This window comes from Takifugu rubripes, chromosome 2 (assembly GCF_901000725.2).
Source record: "Takifugu rubripes chromosome 2, fTakRub1.2, whole genome shotgun sequence".
In the NCBI taxonomy this organism is placed as follows: domain Eukaryota; kingdom Metazoa; phylum Chordata; class Actinopteri; order Tetraodontiformes; family Tetraodontidae; genus Takifugu; species Takifugu rubripes.
Window position 1 is genome coordinate 606,729 of NC_042286.1, and position 27,206 is coordinate 633,934.

The window sequence follows — 27,206 nt, forward strand, 5'->3', positions numbered from 1 at the left end:
CTCCTCTCTAACTATTCTGTCCTCTACCTGTCCCCCCCCCTTCTCCTCTCTCTCTACCCGGCCATCAGCAGGAGGGTCCCCCTCCTGCCTGGTCCTGCTCAGGGTTTCTTCCTGTTAAAGGGGAGTTTTTCCTTGCCACTGTTGCTTGTCTGGGGTTAGGCCCTGGGATTCTGGAAAGCGCCTTGAAACAATTTTGATTGGAAAAGTCGCTATATAATTAAATATTGATTTGATTTGATTTGATTTGATTTGATTTGATTTGATTTGATTTGATTGATTTGATTTGATTTGATTTGATTTGATTTGATTTGATTTGATTTGATTTGATTTGATTTGATGAGGAGGTGGCGGTACCATCCATGCAGGCCAGTTTGCAAAGCTGGAGAAGCATTTTCCAGCATGCTGCCCTCCTTCGCTACTCCTGTCAACCCCAGAGGCACATCCTGGACAAGGGTCTTCTACCATGGTCAGTCTGATAAACTGGGTAGGTCGCCAGGAAACGCCCGTTAACGGGTCATGGTCCTGGTTTGGGTCTCTGTGTTTGTGTTGCTCTATTTTTTTCCTGTAGGGGGTGTGGTAGACCTATTTCTCTGACTCGTGCTGGCTTGTGCTAATCGGTCTGATTAGGAGCCCTTTAAAGCAGCCGACACCAACGAAACAGCTCAAGATTATTTCATCCTTGCCAGTGCTAACTCAAACATTCCAAACTCGGTAGATTTGCTAACTTTTTTGCCTTGCATTTTAGTATCCCTTCCTGAGAACACCACGTCTCCTCATCAACGAGCACCTCACCTTTTGTCCGCCTCGCACACCGCTCACCACCGCATAAACGGCACGCACACTTTTTTTTTTTTAACCTCTTGTTGCCTCACCTGTCAGCATTCTCGGGTATGGCTTTTTTATTTTGGAACCAATTGTTACAGTATGACTTAATCTCTGAAGCACCAGGTGCCGTTGAAGGCAGAATCCATAAATACACATTCAACAAGGTTTAAGAGGGGATGTCACAGATCTTTTTAGCAATCAATTCTCCATTTTCAAAATATTTTTTTCCTGGTTGGTAATAGCTGTTGCTGTAGCTTGCTGGGAATGCTGAAACCTTCTCTGTGCTCTCGTCTCACGTCTTCCCTCGTCCTTTAATAATAACTTTCTTTATTTCTAAATACGGAGATGCTCTTCTCTAACCCTTCCCCAATCATAATGCTTCAGAACTTTGCAAGAGCTGCTGGCATCCGATGGTGCCATGGCACCATGGATCTGAGGGAGACACTCCTCCTCTCGTTTACTTTACAAAGTGACCGCGAGACATTTTGTGTAGAAATCATTGATGTTCAAGAGATTTTGGTTTCTTTTGAGCCCCGTGAATAAATACCATTTTCAAGTCTTCATGTTCAAGTTGCATCAATGTTAACAAAAAATTGTTCTCTTCAGGTTTAGACCAAAACTGGACCAGGCATCAGTTCAGTCTCTGAGAGCCCCTTTAGAAGCGAATACCGGTAAGTCTGTGTGAATAACGTTAGATGGCCAGTATTATGTAGCAGTTCCATGTTGCTCACCACAGGCCTGAGATTGTTAAACACGTTTTATTCACTAGATATTAAAAATACTAAAATATGTTTTCCAATAGAAAGGAATTTTCATACCAGACCTGGTCCTTCATGTAAATGATAACAATATTTTAGTTGTATTTGGTTAATAAGTAACATAACTCTAATATAATTACATATAATTAGCGGGCTTTTATTGATTCATCTAAAAGATTTACTACAAATGTCATCATGTAAGGTAAAACAACAAAATGACAGGCGCCTTTTCACACACAGCATTCTCGCTGACATCGAATGTAATTTTGCTTTATATGAAATCCAAAAGTGGGTTTTCGACCACAAAAGAGTCAGTTAATCGCCATCTGTCGCTATACTGCGGTCGAGCCAGCCAACACTTCGGAAGAAGCAGCAAAGCCAGCAGACACTCAAATTCAATTCCCTCTGTGTATACGAGACATTACCCTAAATGCTGAGTACAACAGGGAGTGATAGGAGCGGCTTTTTCTTGAATTTACTTCGTTCAGTAATTGTGAAACTCTTCCTGGTATATCAATCGGATCAATGGATATGTTTATCAAAGTGAAAGAAAGACTTTCGTAACTAGCAAATTTGGGAACGATGAAAACATGTTGGTAACATTCATATCCTATATTTTGAGGAAATTTCTCGTCATCGTCGTATAATGCCTCGGTACACAGCGCAAGTGGAATTCGAGTGTCTGCTGGCTTAGCTGCTTCTGCCGAAGTGTTGGCTGGCTCGACCGCAGTCATTGGTTAAACATATCGAGTGGGCGGAGCTCAATGTGGGCCCCGCCTCAACCCGTTCAACGCAGGGGAAACGGAATCTATAGAGATAGGAGAAAAACCAGTATGGCAGATTAGTGCTCCCGAGGGAACGCAACACAACCCTAAATCCCCTCAGCTGCTGCTAAATATTCGCATAACCCTACAACAGCAAGCTTAAAGACATTTCACTGACACATGACTTCTAAATGTCATTTTGGACAGCAGTTTTAATTTAAACGACGATCCGCAGTTTCCATGGCAACTACACAAACACGTCACACGTTACGTGGTAGACTTGGTTGAACACATCTGGATGTGCAAAATGACGAGCAGCGTGGTTGCAGCAGTAGGAGGGTGAAATTGGCGTCAGCGGGGGAGAGTCTAAGGAACCAGGCCGGGATTGCATCTCCTTGCCCGGGTAGCTTTCTCCTCCAGCCGCAGAGCAGCGATGAGGAGAACGACCCCCAGTGATGGCCGTGCGCGGACAACTGCTGCTTTAGTTTTGTCCACAGAAGCGAAGGGGGGTGCTGAGAGCTCTCTGCCTGCCCACAACCACCAGGTAAAGAAATCTAACCTCATTTCGTTCCTTAAAATAGGGAAGAGCAACTAAGCGGAGGAAGCTGGCAATTCGGAACGTTTTAAACCCACTTCTATCCGCTCAGTGAAGCACACGCACCGACACGCGCTCACACGCAAAGATTCATATATAATTCTTGATACTGTCCAAAACGCAATACAGGAAACGTCAGTGGTTAACACCTTTAGAAAGTATGAGAATATTGTTGTAAAGATTACTAATAGACGTTCACTTTAAGAGGTGTATAAAGGCCTTTATGCCCTGTTTTGTTTAAAAAAAAAAAAAACTGGCATCGTAATATTAACTTTGGTTTGCACCTAACTTTCTCAACCTTAGCAGCAATAAAAGAGAGCACCAATCCCCCAGGTCCAAAACCCACAATTCTCACTTACTATAAACAACTCCATCCTTTCAGCCTTCCTCCAGATGAGGAGTCTGGCTGGCCTCCTCCACCCCTTCACTGCAGCCCCACATCAATCATGCCACCAGGACCACCTAGTGCCACCTTCATCGCATTGACTGCTTGCACCCCTCCCTCACACCCACCTCAACCGCCCTCCACCTCCACTTCCTGGTCACTTCCGACCCTCTCCCCTTCAGCCCTCTCTGTAAACTGCAGCTGGTCTAGAACATTGCAGCCTGCCTCAGCTCTAGAGCCCTGCAACAGCTACACTGGCTACCATGATCACTGACTGTTTATCTGAACCCACAGACGCTGGACGCAGCAGGGAAGCTGGAGAAGACAGAGTTGAAGCCAACCCAGAGCCACAGGAACCAGAAGAGATGAAGGAGGATTTGTCCTCGCTGGACTCAGCCATTAGCATGACCCTGCATGGTGACAATTTCACAGGTGTCTCCTCTGGTGTGGCCTTCACTGACCAGCTGGCCACCACCTCCTCTGTTGTGCACGTGTAAGTCAGCACATGGAGCCCCTCTCATGTAGAGCTTCAAACACAGCCAGGGAATTGTTGCTAAACCAGTAATGTGGCACTGGTGCCTCTGCCATTAGCAATGAAACCTGTTTGTGTAGATCAGACTGGCACACGGGGACACTTGGATTCACTAAAATGTAACTGCATACATAAGATGCTGTATGAATGATGATGTGTACAACAATTTTAAACCCGAGAAGTGTATTGCAGGGCTTCTTTTACGGGGTTTAAAGAGTCATGTCACATATGTCTTTGTTCTTCAGGGTTGTTTCTATAGTGACCAGTCTCGTAACGACCAGCAGCACAGAAGCAACAGTGGGAAGCACCAAAAATCTGTCAACTCTCCGAGACAAGCGAGGGAGCCAGTTTGGTGAGATCCTGGAGGCTTCACCACTGTCGGTGCTCAGTGCCTCAGAGAGCAGCTCCATCCTTCACGGTGTCATGGTGGCAGCTGAGGCCCTGGTTCTTCTCTCCATCTTCCTCTTATCCAGCCTGGGCAACTCGGCAGTCATCGTTGTCATTATTAAGCACCGGCAGCTTCGGACAGTGACCAATGCTTTCATCATGTCACTGTCGCTGTCGGACTTCCTCACAGCCATTTTGTGCCTCCCCTTCTCTTTTGTCATGCTGTTCAGTAAGGATGGCGTATGGATGTTTGGGGACCACTTCTGTGTGGCGAATGGCTTTTTCAACACTTGTTTTGGGATCATCTCTACCTTGACCATGACGCTGATCTCCTTTGACAGATATTACGCCATTGTCAGACAGCCGCAGGCCAAAATGGACCGCCAGAAGGCAACTCAGTTGTTGCTAGCTGTGTGGTTGACTGCTGTTATTTTTGCGTTGCCGTGGTATCTCCTAGCTTCAGCTCCTTCTCAAATCCATAAGCGAGGTTTCTATCACTGCATGTACGTCTTCCACTCTGGGACATCACGTTTGGGGACGGCCTACAGCATTTGCCTTATCATTGTGTGTTACTTACTGCCTTTCTCCCTGATGTGTTTTTGTCATTACAATATTTGTAAGACGGTTCGTCTCTCCGAAATCCGAGTCAGGCCTGTGACCACATACGCGTACTTGCTACGATTTTATAGTGAAATGCGAACAGCCACCACTGTGTTGATCATGATTGTTTTCATCATTTTTTGCTGGGGGCCTTACTGCTTATTGGGGTTGGTCACCGCGTTGGGGAGTTACACCTTCAACCCAGCAATGGACACAGTAGCCATTTGGCTAGCCTGGGCTAACGGAGCCATCAACCCACTGATCTACGCTATGAGGAACCCAAATATATCCATGTTACTAGGGCGTAGCAGAGAGGAGGGCTACCGGACACGCAACATCGCCACCTACCTGTCTGGCCACACTCAGAACCAGGACATTCAATTCAACCGATCGGAGAGGATACGGGACCGCTACATGAGTCGTGTTGGGGTAAACAATAGCCACCTGTCCAGTTCAAGTCCTGGCAAGGGAGGCGGAGGAACTGAGGTTGCCATGTGGGCCTGCAAAAACCCTGTGGTTTTCTTTTGTAAAGACGCACAGCCCGACACCGCGGTGTTACCCAATTTAGTCAGCGGACCAAAGATAAAGACGGCTGACACCAGCCTGTGAACCTCTGGAGGACCCTCTGTTATTTGCTTGGGAGTTTTTTTTATGTGCAATGATTTTCTGTAAATGTGTAAATGATTTGTAGATGCAGATGTGCATGTTCACAATGGTGCCCGTGAGGATATTTCCTGAGAATGCAACATCGTGAAAAGAACTAACCCTCTTTAGACAAACGCTGAGGTTCAGTTGGCAATGAGTGGGGTCAGGTGAGGAGTAGGGGCCAGGTGATTCATCAGGCCCCCCCTCTGGTGCCTGATGCAGTCATTCCCTGTGATGCTGCACAATAAAGGCAACGTGCTCTATCCGTGTTTGCACCGCATCCTCATTTGTGCTCGGTTCCGTGTGGATCTTTTTGAATCCCTTCTGATACCCTTTCATGTGTCATTGTTAGCTGTTTAGGATTTTAGGTCATAGATTTGCTTTTGAAAGTACCAGAAAGATAATTCTATGGTTTAATAGGGTGAAGAATAAGAATAAAAGAGTCGTAATTTTTTTGCTGCTCTGACTTGCACTAGGCAAAAGGGTTGATGTTAACAATAAAGATGAAGATGAGTGTCATACACCTGAGCCAGGGTTCAGAAGTGGCCTCAGCCTTCTTCAGATCTGTCATCGGCTCAGCGTGACGCGTCTGAGAACAGCTAACTGGGCCGGGAAACCTTTTCAAAGTAAATTTGCCCGGCCCAGCCCTTATGATCTGTTAGGGCTGTTTTCTTGCTGCCTTCAGGTTGATGTTCCTGTTTTCTGGTGCTGAACAGTCTTCCAGTTTCTCCAATGTACCTTTTTTGCTATGATGTTGCGTCTTTTGCCCAGTGTCATTGGGTCTTTTGGTTGAACCAGTTGTGGTGGTGTGTTTTGGTGATTTTATGGGTTCAGTTATCCCCGGATATGTGGCAGTGCTTCATGTCTTTGTTTCCTTTTCCCTTTCTTTGGGGTTTTGTTTCATTTCCTTTTTTTTCTTCTCTCCTTCATTAAAGGTCCATTTTGGATCTTGGAAAGTTGTCTATAACGAAGACAGAATGAACGTAACCAATCGGCTGTGTAGACATTGTACAGTGGTAGCACACAAAAAAACAAATAAAGTTTTAAAAGTCAATATATTTCTGGGAAGCTTAGATAAAAGTCCTGCAGCAGTTGCGGGTCAAGGATGAGGGAGCGCTCCTCCGGTCAGAACCCCCTGCAACCCCCTCCCCCGCCCTGTGTATGTCCAGACTCCTGACCGTTGTAGGGCCGGATGGCCTTCAATGAGACGGAAGGGGGGGGAGAGGGTGGCGCAGGAGGCTGGTGGGGCTTTTAGTAACTGGTTTGAGGAGGGAGACATGGACCACTGGATGGACGTTCAGGGAGGCTGGGAGACGGAGTCGAACCGCACTGGGATTGATGATTTTGTCCCAGGGGATAGGGGCCAAATACCTGGGGGTGAGTTTTCTGGACTCCGTCTGGAGGGGAAGGTCACGGGATGAGAGCCCACACTTGTGGCCTACCTGGTAGTTGGGTGCAGGTGCTCGGCAGCGGTCCGCCAGAGTCGGTTGCGCTCCACCGTTCTTCCCAGTGCAAGCCGGGTCTCCCGCCACACTCCGGACAGAGGGTACCACCGCGTCGGATTCCTGGCTAGGGAACAAGGAGGTTGGTAACCATGGTTAACCATAAACGTGTGACAGGCCGGTAGCTGAGCTGATGAGGGAGTTGTGGGCGTATTCTACCAGGGTAGGTGCGAGGCCCAGGAGGCGGGGAGGCCACACAGCGCAGAGAGGACTTCAAACTCTGGTTCGCTCGTTCAGTCTGGCCGTTGGACTGAGGATGGTAACCTGAAGTGAGGCTGGAGGTGGTTCCCAGGGCCCGGTAGAACGCCTTCCATGACCTGCAAGGTGAACCGGGGTCAGTGGTCTGACACGATACCTGAGGGATTCCATGTAGTCGGAAAACATGCTGTACCAGGAGGTTTGCCGTCTCCAAGGCGGTGGGAAGTTTAGGGAGGGTAACAAAATGTATCGCCTTGGAGAAGCGATCGACCACTGTCAGTACGGTATCATTACCTTCAGATGGGGGCAGACCGGTAACGAAGTCCAAAGCGATGTGGGACCAGGGACGAGGGGAATGGGCTGCCAGGAGTCCTGCAGGGGGCCTGTGTGAGGACTTGCTGCGCGTGCCACACTGTGCACGCAGCGACAAAGGTCCAGACGTCCGCAGCCATGGATGGCCACCAGAAGCGCTGCTGGATGAGGGCCAGTGTGCGGTGAACTCCTGGATGGCAGGCTATCCGGGAGGTGTGCCCCCATGAGAGCAATGACGACCCGGCGGACTGCGGGCAAACATGCCGGCTCGGCGAGCCATCCATCTGGGACGTCTGTCCTTGGAGCCCTGAACTTCCGCCTCAACTGGCCAGTGGAGTGGAGTGGTGCCGCAGGTGGCTGTAGTTTTTGTATGAATCTTCGATAGAAGTTGCAAAGCCTAGAAACCGCTGAAGATGCTTACGAGTAGTGGGAAGGGGCCAGTCCTTACTGCAGCCACCTTGGAGGGATCTGCGCGAAGCGTGTCTTTTCGACCACGAAACCCAGAAAACTAACAGACGATACATGGAATTCACATTCTCTGCTTTCTCGCACAACTTGTTTTCAGTAATCTCTTCAACACTTCTCGCAAGTGTCCGAACATGTTCCTCCATCGACCTGGAAAAAATCAGTATATCGTCCAAGTAGACGAAAACTGACTTATTAAGCAAGTCCCGCAGTACGCCGTTGACCAAACACTGAAACACGGCAGGAGCATAGTTAATCATCACTAATATTCAAAATGGCCTAATGGGGTGTTGAATGCTGTTTTCCACTCATCCCCCTCCCTGATTCTGATGAGGTGGTAGGCATTCCTCAGGTCTAATTTTGTAAACACACCGTAGCTGTGTGTAAGGGGCTGAAGGCTGAGTCAATCAGAGGGAGAGGGTACTTGTTTTTACGGTGATGTCGTTCAGTCCTGTATAGTCGATTGCAAGGATTTGGTAGGTATCATCGTGTGGGGTCCAATCTAAAGTGCGAGTGTGTGAGTGAACTGCGCCTCTAGGAGGACTAGGATTGCCTTTATGTTGGTTTAACGTTTGGTTGCGGGGGGGAGGGATTTGGGGCTGATTTGTGATGTTCATTGTTTGTGTGGGTTACTTTGCATGTTTATTTGGTTTGACTAAGTGTGCTTTTTGCTCGTGTGGGTTATTTTTGCATGTTATTTGGGTTTCCTATTATTGTGTACGTACCTGTTATTTTCTAAGTGGTGCCGATCCTACCCTGTGGGGTGCAGGTGTTTTCAAGATAACTGTAAATCTTGAATATGAATTTAATATCTGCACGTGAGTGTGTGTGAAAATTCATGCGTGAGTATTTAGCAATTGTTAGAGGATATCCGGAAATAAAAGTTTAATTTTGCAGATTGGACCAGTCTCTTCTCCTCACTAGAAAACACTTGTGCGGCCTTGATAATAATTCTCCAGGTGGAATTCCTGGGTGGCGTGTCGATTTAGAGAGGAGATATACTGAGCCCTGTTAGGCGTCCGCCACACTACTTTTCTAGAGTTTTTGTTGCTACTTCAATTTATCCTTCGTTCCGTGAAACTGCTTCCCCTTGCCTTGTTATCAATAAGAACCTTTTACTTTTACTCTGCATCTGGTCCCAGCCTCCTTGACTGTTCCATAACAGGTTTGATGACAACAATTTGTCTGCATACACCATAAGACCTGCAAACATTAAATAATTACAACAGCAGCTACACATAAATAATATGTAATCAACTAAAAAATACCAAAATAAAGGTTGACTCAGTTCTCAACTATAGTTTTTTGGTTAGTCTTTGATGAGGAGATACTGCCTGTCCTTAAACACACCAAGTGGTGTGATCTCTCTCTATCGAGAGATCATGTTCTGAAGATGATTAACACAACAAAAATGCAAGCACAATCATTGAATTGCACAGTTTATAACTGTTCTTCTTGGTTGAATTACATTTTATTATATTTTAATTAAGTTTTTAAAAAATTGCTTACCTGTGTGTTTCTGACCAGATGTCTGACACAGTTTTCCCGTTGCCAGTGTGTCAATGTTGGTTTTAGGTCCTGTGCTGAGGCAATGCGTAGAACAGCATGGAGGTTGTCATCCGTGAGGCGTGATCTGTGCTTGTTTTTGTTCAGATTCATTATAGAAAAAAACTGTTTGCACAGATAGGTGCTCCCAAACATGGAACACAGAACACGGGCAGCATGAAGTCGAAGCTGTGGCATCAAACCAGGGGGCAGCAGATGGTAAAAGTCCTGGATTGCAGCATCCTGGAACTTTGCTCTCAGGCCACTGTCGCTTCGAAGCTCAATTAGCTCCATCTGAAGGTGTTGCGGTGCAGTGCAGGACATCGGTGGTGAAAGGATTGGCAAAGATGTCAAAGCCAGACTGTTGTGCTCTGAAGTCAGAGAAGGGCCGATCAAACTCGGTCTTTACCAGCTCAGTTTGGTAGTCAACTGAGCACATGAAAAAGTCTCGGGAAATGAGGCTGACACGCTCTGAACAAACAGGAAAGTGGACAAGATTGTCCTGTTTCACTTGCCACATCCATAAGTCCAATTTACGCTGGAAATCCGTGATCATGTCAGACATCTGCGTGATGACTTGTTTGCGTCCCTGCAGCTTCTGAGTCAGCTGGGCGAGATGGTCAGTTATGTCACACAACCACTTTGGATCTGATAGTTCAGACATGAGTTTTCCTTTACTACATAAAAAGAGCAATGTCTTTCCTGAGCTCGACCGTTGTGGTCGCATGCATTGCAACTACATCCAGCAGCTCCTTAGTGATAGAGAGGTCCGACTTAACGCCTCTAATAAAATATATAACTGCGCTGTGTCCATGTTATCTGTGCTTTCATCAACAGCTAATGAAAAATCTGTGTCGCTGCGTGTCTCCTCAGCCAGCTGTGTTGTAAGATTTTCTGCTAGTTTCCTTCCCTCGGTCCGCGATGGTGTTTCTTGATAAACCGACATTTTTAAGAGTCTGTAACTGGTCGGGACACACCTGCTCACAGACCTTCAGCATGCACTGCTTCAAAAACGCTCCCTCTGAAAAAGACTTGGAAGCATGGGCGATTTCTTCAGCCACAATGAAGCTAGCTTTCACTGCGGCCTCATTTTTGGCTGTGGATTTCGTGAACAAACTCTGCAGCAACCACAGTTCTCCTTTTAATTCTTGGGCAATTTGTTGCTTCTTCTTGAAGGCTAGCTTAGCGTACTTAGCTCCATGTTGGTGTCAGAATGTCGACGCAGATTGTACTCTTTGACAACCGACACCGCCTCGTAACACAAAAGACATACCGGTCTTTCTCCTTGAAGCACAAACAAGTATTCACCTTCCAACAGTCTTCCATCTGCATCAACTTTCTCTTTCTGGACATTTGGGATCATTGTTTATATCTCAATTCCACTCGTTGGCATGGATGTGGAAACACTGGGCGCGGCTAACCGTAGTCGAAAGGCATTGTGGGAAATGTAGTTTTTGGTCAAAGCATGCTCTTAATTTATTTTGGTATTTATTTTTAGACGCTCAAAACTTTTAAGCTCTCGCAGGCCACATAAAATTACATGGCGGGCCACATCTGGCCTGCGGGCCTTGAGTTTGACACATGTGGTCTAGCAGCTGGTTTACAGCCTGCCTTCCCTTTACCGGGTGATCAAAAATCCGTTTCATCTCCTCTCTGAACCTGGTGTAATCGTTCATTAGCTCTTGATGTTGTGTGGCGATAGCTACGGACCAGGCGGCAGCCAGTCCGGTAAATAAACTCATAACGAAGGCTATTTTAGCTTGTGGGGTGGAATAAGTGAGAGGTTGCTGAGTGAACACTAACTGGCACTGGTGCAGAAACTGGGAGCATGTCCCTAAATCTCCTGAGTACCTGCTTGGTATAACCCCATACCAAGCAGGTACCTCCAAGCAGGTACTCAGGAGCCACGAGAGCCCTATATCCGATATAGGGCTCTTGTGGCTGTGGAGCTGGGTTGATCGGCGGACCGTCGGCTGGACGCGACTCGGCGGTGTTTGGGGTGCGGGGAAGTCGTTCATCCAAGTATCTAAAACGATCGAACAAAGTAACAACAAAAAAACTCTGAGAAAGTAACAACGGAAAGGGCGAACGAAAAATCACCATCGAAATAGGGGAAAAAAACATCAGGAAAGGAAACAACAGAAAGAAGTTACTAAGCACTGAAAAAACTTACTAAACTAAAGAATAACGAGGCGAAAGGGCTATATCACGGGGAGCTGGAGCTAGGTTCAAAGACACGAGCAACAATCTGGCACCGGAGGCAAAGAGGGGAGGGCTTAAGTTGGCTCTGATTTAGGAGTAACGAGCTGGGCGGCTCAGCGGCTCCTCGGAGATCAGCCTGCCCCTGGATGTCATTCCTATAGGTAGGGGAGGAGGTTGAGAAGTCCGAGTGCCGACCAGAAACCGAACCACAACAGTTGCTCCTTTATGAATATGCTTCATTTTACACTGTGTGTGTTGAAAACAATAAAAAGGCTCCAGGTCTGCTCATTTCAGTCCAGTGGTTCCTGTTTTTTTTAAATTCTCCTCTCATTTCAGATTACTTCCTGTCAAGTTCTGTGATTGTATTCCCCAACCTAACCTGCTGCACCTGTGTCTCGTTGTCTTCCCTCCTCCTAGTGTATTTAGTCCTTCTGCTCCCTGCTTTCAGTGTCCCTTTATCGTTGTTCCAACTGTAGTTGTTTCAACCTCTCTCTGATTAAAGCTACCTGTGGTCTTTTGAATTGTGTCAGAGAGTCGTGCATTTGGGTCTAAATCTGCTGTGACTGTGCTTGTCTGAGTGGTGGGAAGGCATTCAAGGCATGGGACCAGAATTCTTTTTTAAGCAGACTGTTGACTGTCTGACTGATGTTTTTGTGCATCCACACTTAATGACCCAGGATCTCTGAGCTGACAACTACCCCACCCCATCTTAGGGAGGACAGCAAAAATCAGTCACTGACCGGCTGATTAGGCTAAAATTGTGGGAAGAGGAAAGCATCAATGGGTTATGAAATTGGCAAGAAACACCATGATCAAGGCCCGGTTCTTCAGCCAGGAGTCGCACAGATGGACTGCTGATATAATGTCCAGAGCCAGCTTCCCTAAGCTAGGGCACCGTGTTAAAAAGGCGAGGCAGGAAAACATGACAAGGAGTCTGGTCAACTCACCTCTAAGCCATCAGAGACACCAGAGGCTCAAAGTGATCAAACGCAGCCGAGCGAGGACCAGGCTCCGGTTAGAGCCCTTGCAGAAGCAACTTATCCATGGAAAATGAGGGAAAGGTCAGGCGGAGGGGGGTTCAAGACCAGATTCTGTGATGTTGGTATCCTCTTCTGGGCCTGTCTACCACAACTCAGCAGATTTCAGCAGCAACGGTCCTTTAGGATTTGGTTAGAGGCCTGTAGTTTTAGCTGTTAACAGTTTAAAAGAGTCAATCAACCTTGAGAAATCCTTCACCGGTTTATCCGGACAACAAAAAGGACACAGGGTGAAATCTGTCAAAGCCAGAGGGGGGAAAACAAGCAGTCAACAAGGCATACTTTGGTTTGAAGGCAAACCACAGGACAGCCAGCTCAGAGACCCTCATTGAGCAGATGTGAGCCTGAGAAATGAGTCCACTGGGAAATGGCCATCCATCCATCCATCATCCCATCCATCCATCCTCCATCCATCCATCTGATTCTCCACCTTTCATAATGGTCATGTGACCACAGGCAGCTGCAGAGTCTATGCTAATGAGGGAGAGGCAATTTGGTCTAACTTATTCTCTCTCTCTCTCTCTCTCTCTCTAACACACACACACACACCCGCACACACTGAATTAGGTATGAGGCATGACTGCCTCCATCAGGAATGCAGTTTTGTGTGTTTTGAACAGTCCAAAACTACACTCCTCACCCTGTCAGTTTCTCTGACGCGCACACACACACACATACACACCACACACACACACCCCTGGAGACAGGGACTGACCCATGATCTCAGATAATAGCTACAGAGCAAAGCCGCGAGGAGTGAATGGATGAAGCTGACACACTGAAACAGTTTCTGAGGGAATTCCTCATCAGTTGGTGTGTTCTCATCTTCAGAAGTGACTGTTTGGAGTTGTTTACTCCTGCCCTCTTTCCTCTGGATTAACCAAAGAAGTGAAGCTTGCGGGATCAGAGGTGTAGAAGAGCAACGACCTGTGCAGCAGACACTGACCGATGGCATCTCCCTGCATCACATAGGAGTCACTCACGCAGGTAAGAAAGCTGCCCCCGATGCGTTCCCTGACTCTTCCTCTCCGCTCATCCTTTCCCCAAAACTGAGAACGAAAAAAAATAAAATCTTTAAAACTGTTTTCAGCAGCGATCCTCCTGCTCCACCTGAAAGTAGGCCTATATCCCTGCTGCATGGATGTAGAAACACGACATGAAAGCATGTAAAGAACTTAAAAATACCATCTTAAAATCATTCTAATAAGAAACTCTAATAACTAGCAGCTAACCAGTCTGGTTCATTCTCTGTCCCAGTAAACAAGTGTCCCCATTTTAGCCTCAACACTGTGTGGTTTATTTTAGCATTCACCCAAACCAGCGTCACTCGTTAGTCAGGTAATTAGTCCCTCTCCTGGCGGTGACACATGCACGCCGGCGCTCGACACCTGTGTGTTGAAATGGAGAGGAAACTTCATTCGTAAAATGTAAAATAAAATGTGGCAATTGTAAATTTAGATCTTATGGGGCTTCTTCATTTGTGCCAGCCCCACATTCTCCTCTCCACATATCATTGAAATGACATCAAATAGTTCATTTCTACTAAGGTTGTTGTTCAGGGGTGTGATGACCCGGTCATTGACTGTCCCTGTGCGCTCTATGGATGGTGACCTTGATCCTTTAAGGGTAGGAGGGGAAGCAATTTGTGCCATTGATGGTTGGCCCATTGATTCAGTCCTGGCAGAACCAGGGGAATCATACTGGAGTCCTGCAGCAATCATTGACATTGAAAAGAGACTCAAGGACACCAGAGTAATTTTGAAGACAAAGTCGCATCAACTGCTTGTCTTCTGTTTCCTGAGCGTGATATCTGCAGTCCCAGACAGGGATTGTATTTCAATAGGCTGTTAGAAGTGTGTGTGTCAAAGAAAGGCAGGTGTCTGCTCTGTGGGGGCAGGGCAACCCCACCTCCACAGGGGTGTTTTTAAGCTAACCCTTGCTTTTGCTTTTACCACCTGCTGTGTTATTAAGCCTTTTAGGCAGGAAGCATTTTCAGTGATATCCCCTCAGCAGGGGTTGTGAGCAGCAGACATCCCGCCCCCCCCCCCTTCCTGCCGGCTCTCAATCAGATTCTTCATCAAATTCTCCATCTCACACAGCATGACAGGAGAGCCAGGAAGCACACCTCATGGACTCCACCTGGCAGACACAAAAACTCAGTTATAACTTGTCAATCACAGCAGGTAAAGGTGTGTAGCTAGAAAATTGTCCCCACCCCCATCTCTCACTGCGTCCTTGTGTTATGTGTGTGTGTGTACTGTGTGACAGTACAACAAGATTAAAGAACTTTAGATTTTTAGGGCAAATAGTTGAACTGTATTTCAGGACAGAGACATACACGACGCAGACATAAAGTAAAAATATTCCTCCTCTGTGTTTGGCAGCAGATTCGGTTGCCATGGTTACACGGGAAATAGCAACACAGAGGGCCGGGGCCTGTTGGGTCTGTTTCTCTTGTTGCTTCCAAGGAAACGACACACCCGAGATCACTCACTGCCATGATAACATTAACAGTGTGGTGTCCCTGGAGCCCCCCCTCCCCCTTGCCCACCCCCCAAGAGCTGGACATCATGTTCACGGAGCTGGTGGTGAGTACGAGGCACAAACCACCGCCCAGGTGGCTTCTGCCTGGTCTACTTGAATCTGGCTGTGTCATGTGCCAGGATGAGCTGGACCTCAGCGAGGAGCACCGAGCCAACATGTTTCTCTCTGCCAGCGGAGAAAAATGGCAAATCTACTGTAGCCAAAAAAAAATGGGTAAGATCATCCACAGGATCAGTGGTCAGCGTTGAGAAAGGTCAAAGCCCCTCACGACCTCCTGATCTCCTCAGAAAAGCTCTTCATATTTAACATCATTCGGGGCAAATGATGCGTACCAGGAAAGCAGTTTTGATTTGTCCGTTTGCACATGGACTCTAGAAGCAATCAAATGCCGACGCGCCTCTCATAGACGGTTGTTATTGCTCTCATGTTTCATATTTCAGGAGGCTGAGGAGATTAAAGGAGCAACCAGCTGGCCGGATTATTATATTGACCAGCTCAGATGTATGTCTGCTGTGAGTCACAATCAATTTAATTACCTATTCAAGCACAAACATTCCAACACTTTGAAGATGCCATTACTTTAGTACAAGCAGCATCCTACTGATATGTAATAGCAATGCTTCTTTTTCTAGAGAAAGCTCTGCTGTCCCCCCGATGAGGAAGACATTGGGAGACATATGATCGTCGATGAGTTGAAAAACAGCCCTGAGGACACAGCCATGAGGTGAATCCCTGAACGAAAGTCCCATCTCTGTCATATCTATAGCAGGCAGGCTTATCACTGATGGTGAGGATTACCGTACGGACACCAGCGAGAGGTAATCCAGTAATCAAAGGACTGTCTGACCAAGGACATGAAGGGGGAGCAGTCTGTCCAGTACCCCTGCTGATGGGACACCTTACTCTGAGCACAAGTAGGACAGGACAAGCACAAACTCCTGGACCTGTTGTTGCACTCCTGGCCACCATAATGTCTACTAAACTCCCCAGTGCGAGGACACACATATGCCCTGTACTTTACCTCTCGGTCCTTAGACCCTACGCAAGCCAGCCTTCAATGTCACTGTTGTGCCCCCACTCATCATGCAGCTTTCAGGAAGGACACTTGTGAAAGGCATTGGGATTTGGTGCTCTTCAACCAGTGTCTCCCAGGGCCCGACCACCTCCCTGATGGGGATCCAGCCTCACTATCCAGAGGTCCTCCAGAGTATAATGGTCAATCTACACTACACTGGGAATGACAGGAGCAAAAGCAGACCTTGGTGGCCTCAACACCAATGTTTGAGAAACCACCTCCCCAATGGAATGAGCATCAGGGTCTGGTTGCTGAAGGCTTTCTCTGCTGCAGGGAACAAGGAAAAAAGCAGGTGTGTTAAATCCCAAAAACATCTTCTAAATTCCTCCACCCTGTGGGACAGATCTAGGCCATTCTCTAACGTAATGCAGTTGCACCATCCTGGTGCAAGAGGGGGTGCACCCACTCAACAACAGGACTCCAGTTTGCTCTTTTGTGCAGAAGAAACAGGAATGAAGATACAGGAGAAAAACTAAAGGAGCACAACAAGCGACTTCCAACAGGCTAATCATGTGCACGATTGAGCCAGAAACAGAATCTCAGAAACAGAATCCAGGAGGGTGGTAAGAGGAACATTTCAGCCTGGCACCACTGATGGGCCTTCACCAGAGAACACCCCAAACTGGCATGTTCCCCATTAATACCTAGCAGCAAATCTCTACTGCCTACAAGCATCTTCTAGGGGGCAGGTGGGAGGTTGGAGGGAGGCACAGACCTCCACGCGCTTGCCAGAACTATATACAAACTAAAATGCTATTCAGAACTATCATGCATCCGCCATCAGCCGCCATATTTTAGTTAGAAACTGCACACCAGCCCACAGCCCCATCAGCCTGGGAACAGAAAGCGGTGGGAGCCCGGAGTAACGCTAGTCATCATCACCCCGGAGACACAACAAGGACCCCCCAAACCTGCAGCCAACGCTCTTCAGGACCGTTTCCACCATAGTGAGAAACAAAGAAGAAGAAATCTGCTGCTCTGTTTGTTCTGGATTACAGGGAGAGTCAGAAGGATTTGAGTAAACTCAAAGCCACAAATGCTCTGCGGTTAGTTTAGCTTCTAATCATCGACCAACCCAGTCCCCATAAAAGTGTGCGCAGGTTGACTTGGATGTCAATTCCTTGTCTGTTGCGGTTTTGTCCATTGATAAAACTATTTCCTCAGTTCACTTCTGCCTTAAACATCGACACACGTACCTGCAAAAGATAAATTTTTCTGAAAATGGAAGCTCACTTGTTTACCTCACTCATTTTCCAGGTTTGTGACACGATTCATCGACTTGGATGGTCTCTCTTGCATCCTGAATTTTCTGAACTCAATGGACTACGTCAGCCACAGAGTCCTCAGCTTCACACCTCGTTGACTCGGCTTGCATCAAAGCGCTGATGAACAACTCTCAGGGCCGGGCCCATGTCCTGGGTCACTGTGAGGGCAATCAACATTATCGCTCAGAGTCTTGGCACAGAGAACATTAAAACCAAGGTACACCCGGAGGGCAAACAATGGTCTTTTCAAAATAAAATACAATGGAAATGACCATTTCTGGTTCTGGTTTGGATCATTCCTTTTGCGTGTTTAGTTGAGGTTTATGAGAGATGAGGACTTTCTCCTGCCAGATCGCTGTGCTGGAGATCCTGGGGGCAGTGTGCTTGGTGCCCGGAGGACACAGGAAGGTGCTGGAGGCCCTGCTGCACTACCAGAGGTTTGCTGCAGAGAGAACCCGTTTTCAGGTATGTGGACACACACTTACAGTCCTGGAACATACACAGATCAGTTCCCTTTCTGGAGCGCCTAAAATTGTACTGAGCATTTCAGAAGAACAATTATATTGGGGGTATTATCGTCGCCCATAATCTAATGCTGACGTTTGAGGATGAGATGAACTGACATGTTGGTTCTTTTCTTGTGTTGGGGACATGATGAGGGTGTCTATGACAGCCTGTCCACCAAACGTAGCCCAGAGGTGTGTTTGACAGACTGCAGCCAACTGTGTTCACCTCTGGACAAAGTGAGGACATAAACAGGCTGCAGATGCTTCAAGGAAGATTCCTCCTGACCGAGGGGAGGAAATCTACAAAACTATCAAAATAAAAGTCCCTCTCAACAGAGACAAAAACACCGTGATTCTGAAATTAAATTAAAAAACTCATGCTTCAGGAGTCCAAAAAGAAAGAAAGAAAGAAAGAAAGAAAGAAAGAAAGAAAGAAAGAAAGAAGAAGAAGAAAGAAGAAGAAAGAAAGAAAGAAGAAGATGTGGAAGGACATCCTCAAGGTTCTGCCTAAAGCTCTTATAGAACCTACAGAAGATAGTGAAAAACAAATGTCTGAAAGCGTGCAGTACCATCTCATCTGTTTCAGAGCCTCCTGACGGACCTGGATCGATTGACGGGACACTACAGAAATGAAGTCAGCTTAAAGACAGCCATAATGTCCTTCATCAATGCTGTGCTCAGTAAAGGAGCAGGGGAGGTAAAGACCTAGCTCCACATCCAGTCTGCTTGAGAACAAATGTCACGTCCGTCTTTGCTGGCAGTCAGATTCTCATCAGAATGTCAAAAATGTTTTGCTTGAATTGAACTTGATCTTTTCATTTGTTAGTGAGTTCAGCTCCTCACTTTTATTCCAGTCACCTCTGAGGTGAGGGTTGGACCATAGTCTCACCTGTGAAAAGAGCTTTGCCTCTGGTCATATAATCAGATTGGGCTGTAAACCAGGTTGCTAGCTTTTACACCTTCTCTGGGAAAAGAGCTCTATTCACACAACCACACACACAAATACACACTGAAAGTTTACCAAGTGTGGTGTTAGCGGTGACCAATGACAGTTGAGTAATCAAGTCAGAGTAAAGGAATGGCTCTCCAGTTTGATCTACTGGGCTTTAATTACAAGCCCCGCCCCCTCCTCCATGTTTGACCAGAGCAGAGAAACAAGGTGGCATCCAGGTAAATGACAAGCAAACAGAGACGCTCGTTAACTAACGGAGATACCAGGAATTTGAGTTAACTGCTGTCATCACCCATCGTCATTTATCAAACGATGACGCAGCAGAAAATCAGCTAATTGTTTCAACCCGTCTTGTGTTTGCAAAGTGGAGTTCACCTTTCATTGTCCTTAATGTGAGTGACTACTCTGAGTTTTGGTTGGTTGGTTGGTTGATTGGTTGGGTCAAGCATGTTTGCTGTGTTCTAGTCTGTTGATATTTCTCTCCCTTTATGTTGATACACCAGTTTATTAATATTCTAGCTTTTGGGACATGTCCAAACACTTTTCCCACTATTGTCCAGAGCGTCCAAAAAGTAACGACCTGACCTTAGAGTTCTGGTCCAGGTCTTTGTCACCAGATCAGCTAGTTTTCCTATGTAATCGCAACCAATTGCTCACAATGACTCGGGCTCAAAATCCCGCATTCATAACTTTTTTTGTTGGGATAAATGTAATTTTAATCAAACAAAGGTACAAAGGACTCCATTGGTGTGGTGGGTGTGGCTCTAGAGTTGACCAGAATCCTGTTTTGGACTTTTTCCGGTCAGCAACAGCGTTTTTACACAGGAAAATACATGTGTGACGGGATTTACGTCTTTGATTGGGACACCGTAAATAACCCATGATGATGGATTCCATGTGTTTTCAGACCAGTCTGGAATTCCGGATCCATTTACGTTATGAGTTTCTGATGTTGGGCATCCAGCCGATTATTGACAAACTGCATGCACATGAAAACGCCACCCTGGACAGGTAAATATAGAAACTGCTATTAATGTGCTGCAGAAATGGAGCTTCGCCCATTGGTGCTGCAGGAGGGTCAGACCTGTCTGCAGCAGTGACTAATCGGCGCTTGTTGGATGTGTTTGCAGGCATCTGAACTTCTTTGAGATGTTGAGGAATGAAGATGAGCTTCTCATGTCCAAACGCTTTGATGTTGTGAGTCTCATTAATGGCTTCATCCTCCTTCATCCGGTATTCAGGGTAACACGTTTCAGAGCCGATGTGGACTCCCTTCAATTGTGTTCCTTCAGGTCCATGTCGAGACCAAGAGTGCCAGCCTAATGTTTGAGCAGATCAAGAAGAACCTGATCCACACTGAAGCATACCCTCACCTGCTGTCGACCCTGCAGCACTGCCTCTTGATGCCCTGTAAGCACATCTTTACTGGTCCCCTACCCGCCTGTACTTGGCCTTCATGCTGTAGCTGACGCAGATGTGTGTACCTGTACAGATAAACAGAGCGGTGCTGTGCTGCACTACTGGCTGCTGTTGGACCGGATCATTCAGCAGCTGGTTCTGCAGACAGACAGAGGTGAAAACCCTGATGTGGCCCCGCTGGAAGACTTTAATGTTAAGAATATCATCTCCATGTGAGTTTGAAAAATCATTTGCTTTGACACATTTGACTCACCAAAAAACACCAGCCATGCTTGAGCGGTTTGAGGATATCTCCGGATTAACAATAACTTGAAGAGAGTTCTTTTGTTGCAGCATCTTTTGGACATTAGACCACAAAAAGAGCATTTCAGCAGAGGACCCAGGAGCCAGAAACCCTCTTTCTGTACACATTTCATTTGGTTGATTGTCTTATTTGTTCAAATCACAAATGTTCCTGTACAGCTGGCTATTAATTTTATTCACACGCTCTGGCTCAACGGACATGATGAAACTCTGGAAGATTCTTTTAATCTCAGAATTATGGGGGAAATGGGGTGTGCAAACAAAGCTTTGAGCTGTTTTCATCTTCCTGTAGGCTCATAAAGGAGGAGGAGGTCAAGAAGTGGAAAGAACACGCCGATAAAATGAGGAAAGGTAATTTCTCTCTTCGAGCCCCGGAAATAGGCCCGGCAAGGCCACTGACCCGAACGTTAAAATTCAGTGCTGGAACGCCCCCTAGTGGCGACCTAGTGTTTTGACCCGGGTGGGTTACATCCAGCAGATCACTACCGACTACCTTCAAAAAATATAAAATAAAATTTCACCTCTAATGTGCGGAGAGACCGCTTTTTTAGAAAATATTTGAAAAAAAAAACATTTATCTCCAAAAAAGACTTGAGAATTTACTGTTTTGCTAGTTTCTCACTGAACAGAACCATTTTGTTCTGCTAGTGTCTGAAAGCCAATAAAAACTTTCCAACGACATTGTCGGATGTGAGTGATTCGAGGCTAGTTGAGCAGGGTAACCCTGGAAATCTTCTGTTCCTTCCAGAACATCAGAACTTGCAGCAACGCTATGAAAAGAGAGAGCGGGAATGTGAGGCCAAGAACACGGAAAAGGAGGACATGATGGTCATGTTGAACAAGATGAAAGAGCGACTGGAGAGAGAGTGTAATGACCACAAACAGGCGAAAATACATCTGGCACAACTGGCGGCTCAACTCCAGCAAATTGTGAGTTTTTCCTCAACTGTCTTCTCTTATCAGTCCGCATCATCTGAATGACTATGCTTTTTTTATTAGACGTCCTCTGTTCCAGGAGGACCTCCTCTGACATCCGCTGCATTAGTCCCAACTGTTCCTCCTCCTCCTCCTGCTCCTCCTGCACCGCCTCCACCTCCAGGGGGCCCGCCAGTTGCCAGGTGCCCCTTTGCTCCACCACCACCACCACCTCCAGGAGCTCCAGTAGGAGTAGCAAAGAGGAAGAATATTCCCCGACCATCAAACCCATTGAAGTCCTTCAACTGGAGCAAACTTCCAGAAGTAAAGTCTAATTACTGATGTTGTGACCTTTCATCTCTGAATGAAGTTAAATCTGTGATTTACATAATCACAGACAGTCCCACACACTAGAAGGTTGATTATAGTGCACTTTTACTCCTTCTACTCATTTCCTACACAATTTTAAGTGTGGCTGTTGGGTTGAGCTGTTTTATATTGTCCATTCCCCACATCCCTCTACTGCTGTCATGGCAACCTCTCATTTAGCCCCCCCCCCCAACTCAAATCAAAATCAAATCAATCTTTATTTATATAGCGTCTTTTACAATCAAAATATGTTTCAAGGCACTTTCCAGAATCTCAGGGCCTGACCCCAGACAAGCAACAGTGGCAAGGAAAAACTCCCCTTTAACAAGAAGCAGGACCAGGCTCATGTAGGGGGACCCTCCTGCTGATGGCCGGCTGGGTAGAGGGAGAGGAGAGGAGAGGAGAGGAGAGGATGGGCACAGAGCACAGAAACACATACAAAAATACACTATTTATACAGCGGGTCAGCGGGGCCGGAGGTCAACTTTCATGCAGCTCCGAAGGTGACGATACCTGTAAATGAATACAGAAGGGCGGGGGAAGCAGAAAAACTACACAAGAATCAGCATAACTAGTCTGCTTGATGAGGAGGAGGAGAGGAGAGGAGAGGAGAGGAGAGGAGAGGAGAGGAGAGGAGAGGAGAAGAGAGGAGAGGAGAGGAGAGGAGAGGAGAGGAAACCATGACCCAGTGGGGGGGTGACAGAGGCCTGTCAGGTGATCATGTTTCTGGACTCCGACAGCCTTGGCCTATAACAGCATAGCTAAAATGTTAACCTAATGATTAGACGACCCCCTACTTATGATAATTTGTCTGTTTATAATAGTAACTGGAACTACAGAATTAGTAACAATAAGCTTTTTCAAAGAGGTAGGTTATAAGCCTAATCTTAAAAGTAGCGATGGAGTCAGCCTCCCGTACCTGGACAGGGAACTCACTAAAGCTCCTGCCGTCCCTCTTCTGGCCATCGATTCTGTCATCACGGGTTTTAATTGGGGACCTTTCTGTTGGTGTCAGAACCAGATCGCAGCCACAATATGGAGAGAGGTGGATGATCTGAAGGTATTCAAAGTCTTGGATCTGGAAGATTTTCAGAAGACCTTCTCAGCCTACCAGAAACCTCAGGTAACATCACTCAATCACAGCAGTTATCCTCCAGTTTCTAGCAGAACTAGAGTTTTCAGAAGAGCTCCTCTAGTTTTCAAATAGAAACTGGATTAAAATCTGGTTTTCAACCTTGTATTTTCCTCATGATACAATATGAGCAACAGTGATATAACAAAATTGTGATGCAATCCTGACAAATTTTACACGGTTTTACAGAGGAGCGCTGAAGATGACTTCACTTTTTCCAAGAAGGTCAAAGAACTTTCAGTAATTGATGGCCGGCGAGCACAGAACTGTAATATTCTACTCTCACGGTTAGTGTGTGTGTAGGGGTGTGTGTGGCTTATTTATCTTATTATTGAAATTGTATTAATTCTATTAGAAATGTAATTATTATATTATTGTATTTTTTAGACTTAAAATGACAAATGAGGACATCCGTCATGCCATCTTGTCCATGGATGAACAGGAAGACCTCCCTAAAGACATGCTAGAGCAGGTAGCGCACACACACACACACACACACACACACACACACACACACACACACACACACACACACACACACACACACAGTAAAAAAAAAAAAAGCAGCAGTACTATATAAGCCAACTGTTGTGCTTTTTTTTCCCTCGTTATGATTTAGTTTATGGCAAAATATCAGTTGTTTTTTTTTGCCGAGTCATGGTTGACACTTTGTTTCAGTTGATTCTCTTTAGATGCCTCTTCTCCGTCCTTCATTTGAAGCCGCAGCATTTACACCATTATTCCAAAAAGACGATAAGCACAAGGATATATCAGGAGGTGGCACTCTCTCCTCTGTCCATGAGGTTCCAGCAGGCTGTCACAGTCCACCTGCCACAGTAGTGCAGAACATCAGAACAAAACTAGGATGCTCAGCTTCTTTCAAAAGGCCTGTCACATTTTCAAAGCCATAGACAGGAAGTGAGTTTGGTGACTTAAGAGCACTGTTGTGAGCGTGACCTTCATGGGTCATTGCTGACCTCCTGAGGGACCTCAGAGTCTGGGTGCTGCTCCGTCATATCAGAGCGAGCCAGCTGACCTGGTTTAGGAACCAGACCTCATACCAATGATTGTGCTGTAGGTCCTGGTGGCCAGTATTTAATGTGAGGACATATAGTCATAGAAGCATTACTCCAAATTTGTTGTCCTCTGTGTGTCTGTGTAGCTCCTAAAGTTTGTTCCAGAGAAAAGTGATATTGAACTATTAGAAGAACACAAACATGAACTGGATCGTATGGCAAAAGCTGATCGCTTCCTTTATGACATGAGCAGGTAAACGCAGCCCTAACCGTGTAAGAATCCGTTAATGTAGAGGGAATATCTTCACGTCCTAGCTTTGAACTACGTGTGTGTGTGTGTGTGTGTGTGTGTGCGCGTGTGCGTGTGCGTGTGTGTGTGCAGCATCAACCATTATCAACAAAGATTACAGTCCCTCTACTTCAAGAAGAAGTTTGCTGAAAGAGTGACGGAGGCCAAGCCCAAAATTAAAGGTACATTTCTGGACATCGTAAACGGCTGTTTCACTTTCACGTTGAGCAGAAGAATCCCATTTTCTTTCTTGCTTCATTTCCCCTCCTCAAATCTTGAGTTGCAACAAATGTGCATGTCCTGCTTAAAAATGTGCTTTCAGCTCTGAGTCTTGCATCCCAGGAGGTGGTCCAAAGCAGGGCCCTGAGGCAGCTCCTGGAGGTCATCTTGGCCTTTGGCAACTACATGAACAAAGGCCAACGAGGAAATGCTTCTGGATTTAAAGTGTCCAGTCTGAACAAGCTCGCCGACACCAAGTCCAGCATCGACAAGTACAGAACATCCAGAGCCTCTGGCACAGCACCAGCACACATAAGCAATGACTCAGCAATCCCTTTTAGCCTCATTTAGACCCTCCACATGCTAGATACAATGCTAGGCTGGACGCACGCTTTGCTGGCAGTCTCACTTCCTGTGTAATGCGCACGTAACAGTGTTGGGGTTTTAAATGCTCTTATTTTGGGTTGCAGAAACGTCACCCTGCTCCATTACATCATCACCGTCCTGGAGGAGAAGTTCCCCTCGGTGCTGGCCTTCAGCCAGGAGCTGCAGAACATCCCAGAAGCTGCAAAAGTCAAGTAAGTGGCTGAAAGTGTTTGTGCATTTCTGGGTTCAGGTCCTGGGTGTGGCGAGCACGGCGCCGCTGACACTCTGCCTTCCTTTTGTTGCTTCCAGCATGACGGAGTTGGAGAAAGACATTGGCTCTCTGAAATCTGGCCTGAAGTGTGTTGAGGCGGTAAGCGAATTCAGCACCTGTCCACGATTCTGAAGCACCTACAGCCTCAGGTGATTGAGTGGACTGTGCTTGGTCTTGGCAGGAGCTGCTCTACCAGAGGGCTCAGGCCCCTCAGGGTCCCGAGGACAAGTTTGTCTCAGTGGCCAGTCAGTTCTTGACGGTGGCCTCCTTCAGCTTCTCAGATGTCGAGGAATCCCTCAGCGAGGCCAAAGATGTGGTAATGACCGTAGCCGCCCCTCAGCTCCCCACAACCCCAGCACTCCTCAGTCGTCCTGCTGCTGCTCTCTGCTGGGTGCCACAGAAACACAGAAACACTTGCATCATGCTTACTTTAACATTCACTCGTGCACCTAAACCACCTTTTTGTATCATGACATTATAACAGCAGGGTTGGAAGTCTTTTACTGATGAATGAGAATTACATTGGGAAGAATGTGATGGACTCAAGCAACTGGTGTGTGTTGTGTTGAAGTTCAGAAAAGCCCTGGGACACTTTGGAGAGGACCAGTCCAACCTGCAGCCCGACGTGTTCTTCGGGATCTTCGACACTTTCCTGACAGCGTTTGCAGATGCCAAACAAGACAATGATGACATGCTGAGGCGTAAGGAGGAAGAGGAGAAGCGAGCACTGATGGAGGCACAGGTTTAGAGCAATGTTTTCCACATGCCTCGCATGTTAAAGATCAGACCGTGTCAGAGGAGCTCTTCTTCCATAGTCTCCATCTTCCTCTGCAGATGAAGAGAGAGCGGGAACAGAAGATGAGAAGGCCAAATGAAGAAGAGGAGGGTGGCGACTTTGATGACTTGGTGTCGGCGCTCCGCTCTGGGGAAGTGTTTGACAAGGACCTGTCCAAGATAAACCGCCGAAAACAGAGGTGGCATGAGGTTGACAGCAGCCGGGAGAGACCGGCGTCGAAGCTGAACCAGTGAAAAGGATCCTGGCGTGGCGCTAGCGCGGCATTTATTAGCATTTGCACGAGAAAAGGGTTCGTGCTGGATTGATGTTAGTTGTGTGGAAACGTGCACGACTGCAATGCAAACGTTGGCATTTCACTGCGCCGCCACTCTTGTACCATTTTAAACTATTTGTGATAAAATAACATCTGTTCTATTGGAGAAAATAAACTGTTGTGACACGTAGCAAAGCAGGAAATGGTGGATTGTGACCTGAGGCAAACTGTAGCCATGACGACATCTACTACTTTACTGTATGAGTGATGCATGCATAAACATGGAGGAAAAGTGGAACTGCATAAAATAATCCCTCACTTCAAAATAAAAGCATGAATGCACAAACATCTCAACTGTGATGGAACCAAAAGACATGGCAAATTACGCTACCACCAAATATATAGGCAACGACACAATGCTAAACAATGTAGCTATAAATACTGACTGCAAAAATCAAATGTTGATGTGGATGATTGCTGGCCTCCTTCACAGTGAAGAAGGTGGTTTTCTCTGCACCAACCCCACCAGGAGCTCCACCTCTGGCCTCCTCATCAATCCATCCTCTAACTTGCCCCTTTGGCAACTATGCATATTTTTTTTAGCATTACTGAGTTCACTCTGATGACTTGCACTGAATCGAGTCAGCCAGGGATGTGTAGTGTTAGGGTTCGTGGTGGTTTAGGACCCGAACGCAGGCAAGACGCAGTGATGAATAATCCAAAAATGGTTTTATTATACAAACACCAAAAGGGCAGCCACAAAA

General features: G+C 46.6%; 2 protein-coding genes across 3 annotated transcripts; both read left to right on the forward strand.

The window, feature by feature from the left end:
- Positions 1-2,304: 2,304 nt before the first annotated feature.
- On the forward strand, positions 2,305-6,349 carry gpr135 (G protein-coupled receptor 135). Of its 2 annotated transcripts, XM_011618589.2 has the most exons (3): positions 2,305-2,891; positions 3,622-3,820; positions 4,105-6,349. In XM_011618589.2, exons 2-3 carry the CDS (start codon positions 3,693-3,695, stop codon positions 5,453-5,455), a joined length of 1,479 nt encoding a protein of 492 aa, XP_011616891.2. In that variant the 5' UTR covers positions 2,305-2,891; positions 3,622-3,692; the 3' UTR covers positions 5,456-6,349.
- Positions 6,350-15,250: 8,901 nt separating this feature from the next.
- LOC115248829 (disheveled-associated activator of morphogenesis 1-like) lies at positions 15,251-26,790 on the forward strand. Its single transcript, XM_029832700.1, is given in 26 exon segments — positions 15,251-15,340; positions 15,737-15,808; positions 15,929-16,020; positions 17,629-17,698; positions 17,700-17,801; positions 17,803-17,853; positions 17,988-18,101; positions 18,729-18,839; positions 20,002-20,105; positions 20,225-20,291; positions 20,387-20,504; positions 20,587-20,725; positions 21,109-21,167; positions 21,565-21,746; positions 21,816-22,055; positions 23,116-23,223; positions 23,422-23,519; positions 23,620-23,704; positions 24,395-24,501; positions 24,631-24,719; positions 24,860-25,028; positions 25,227-25,334; positions 25,432-25,492; positions 25,575-25,709; positions 25,965-26,135; positions 26,228-26,790. Coding segments are annotated over 26 exon segments (2,937 nt in total). The 3' UTR covers positions 26,423-26,790.
- Positions 26,791-27,206: the final 416 nt, after the last annotated feature.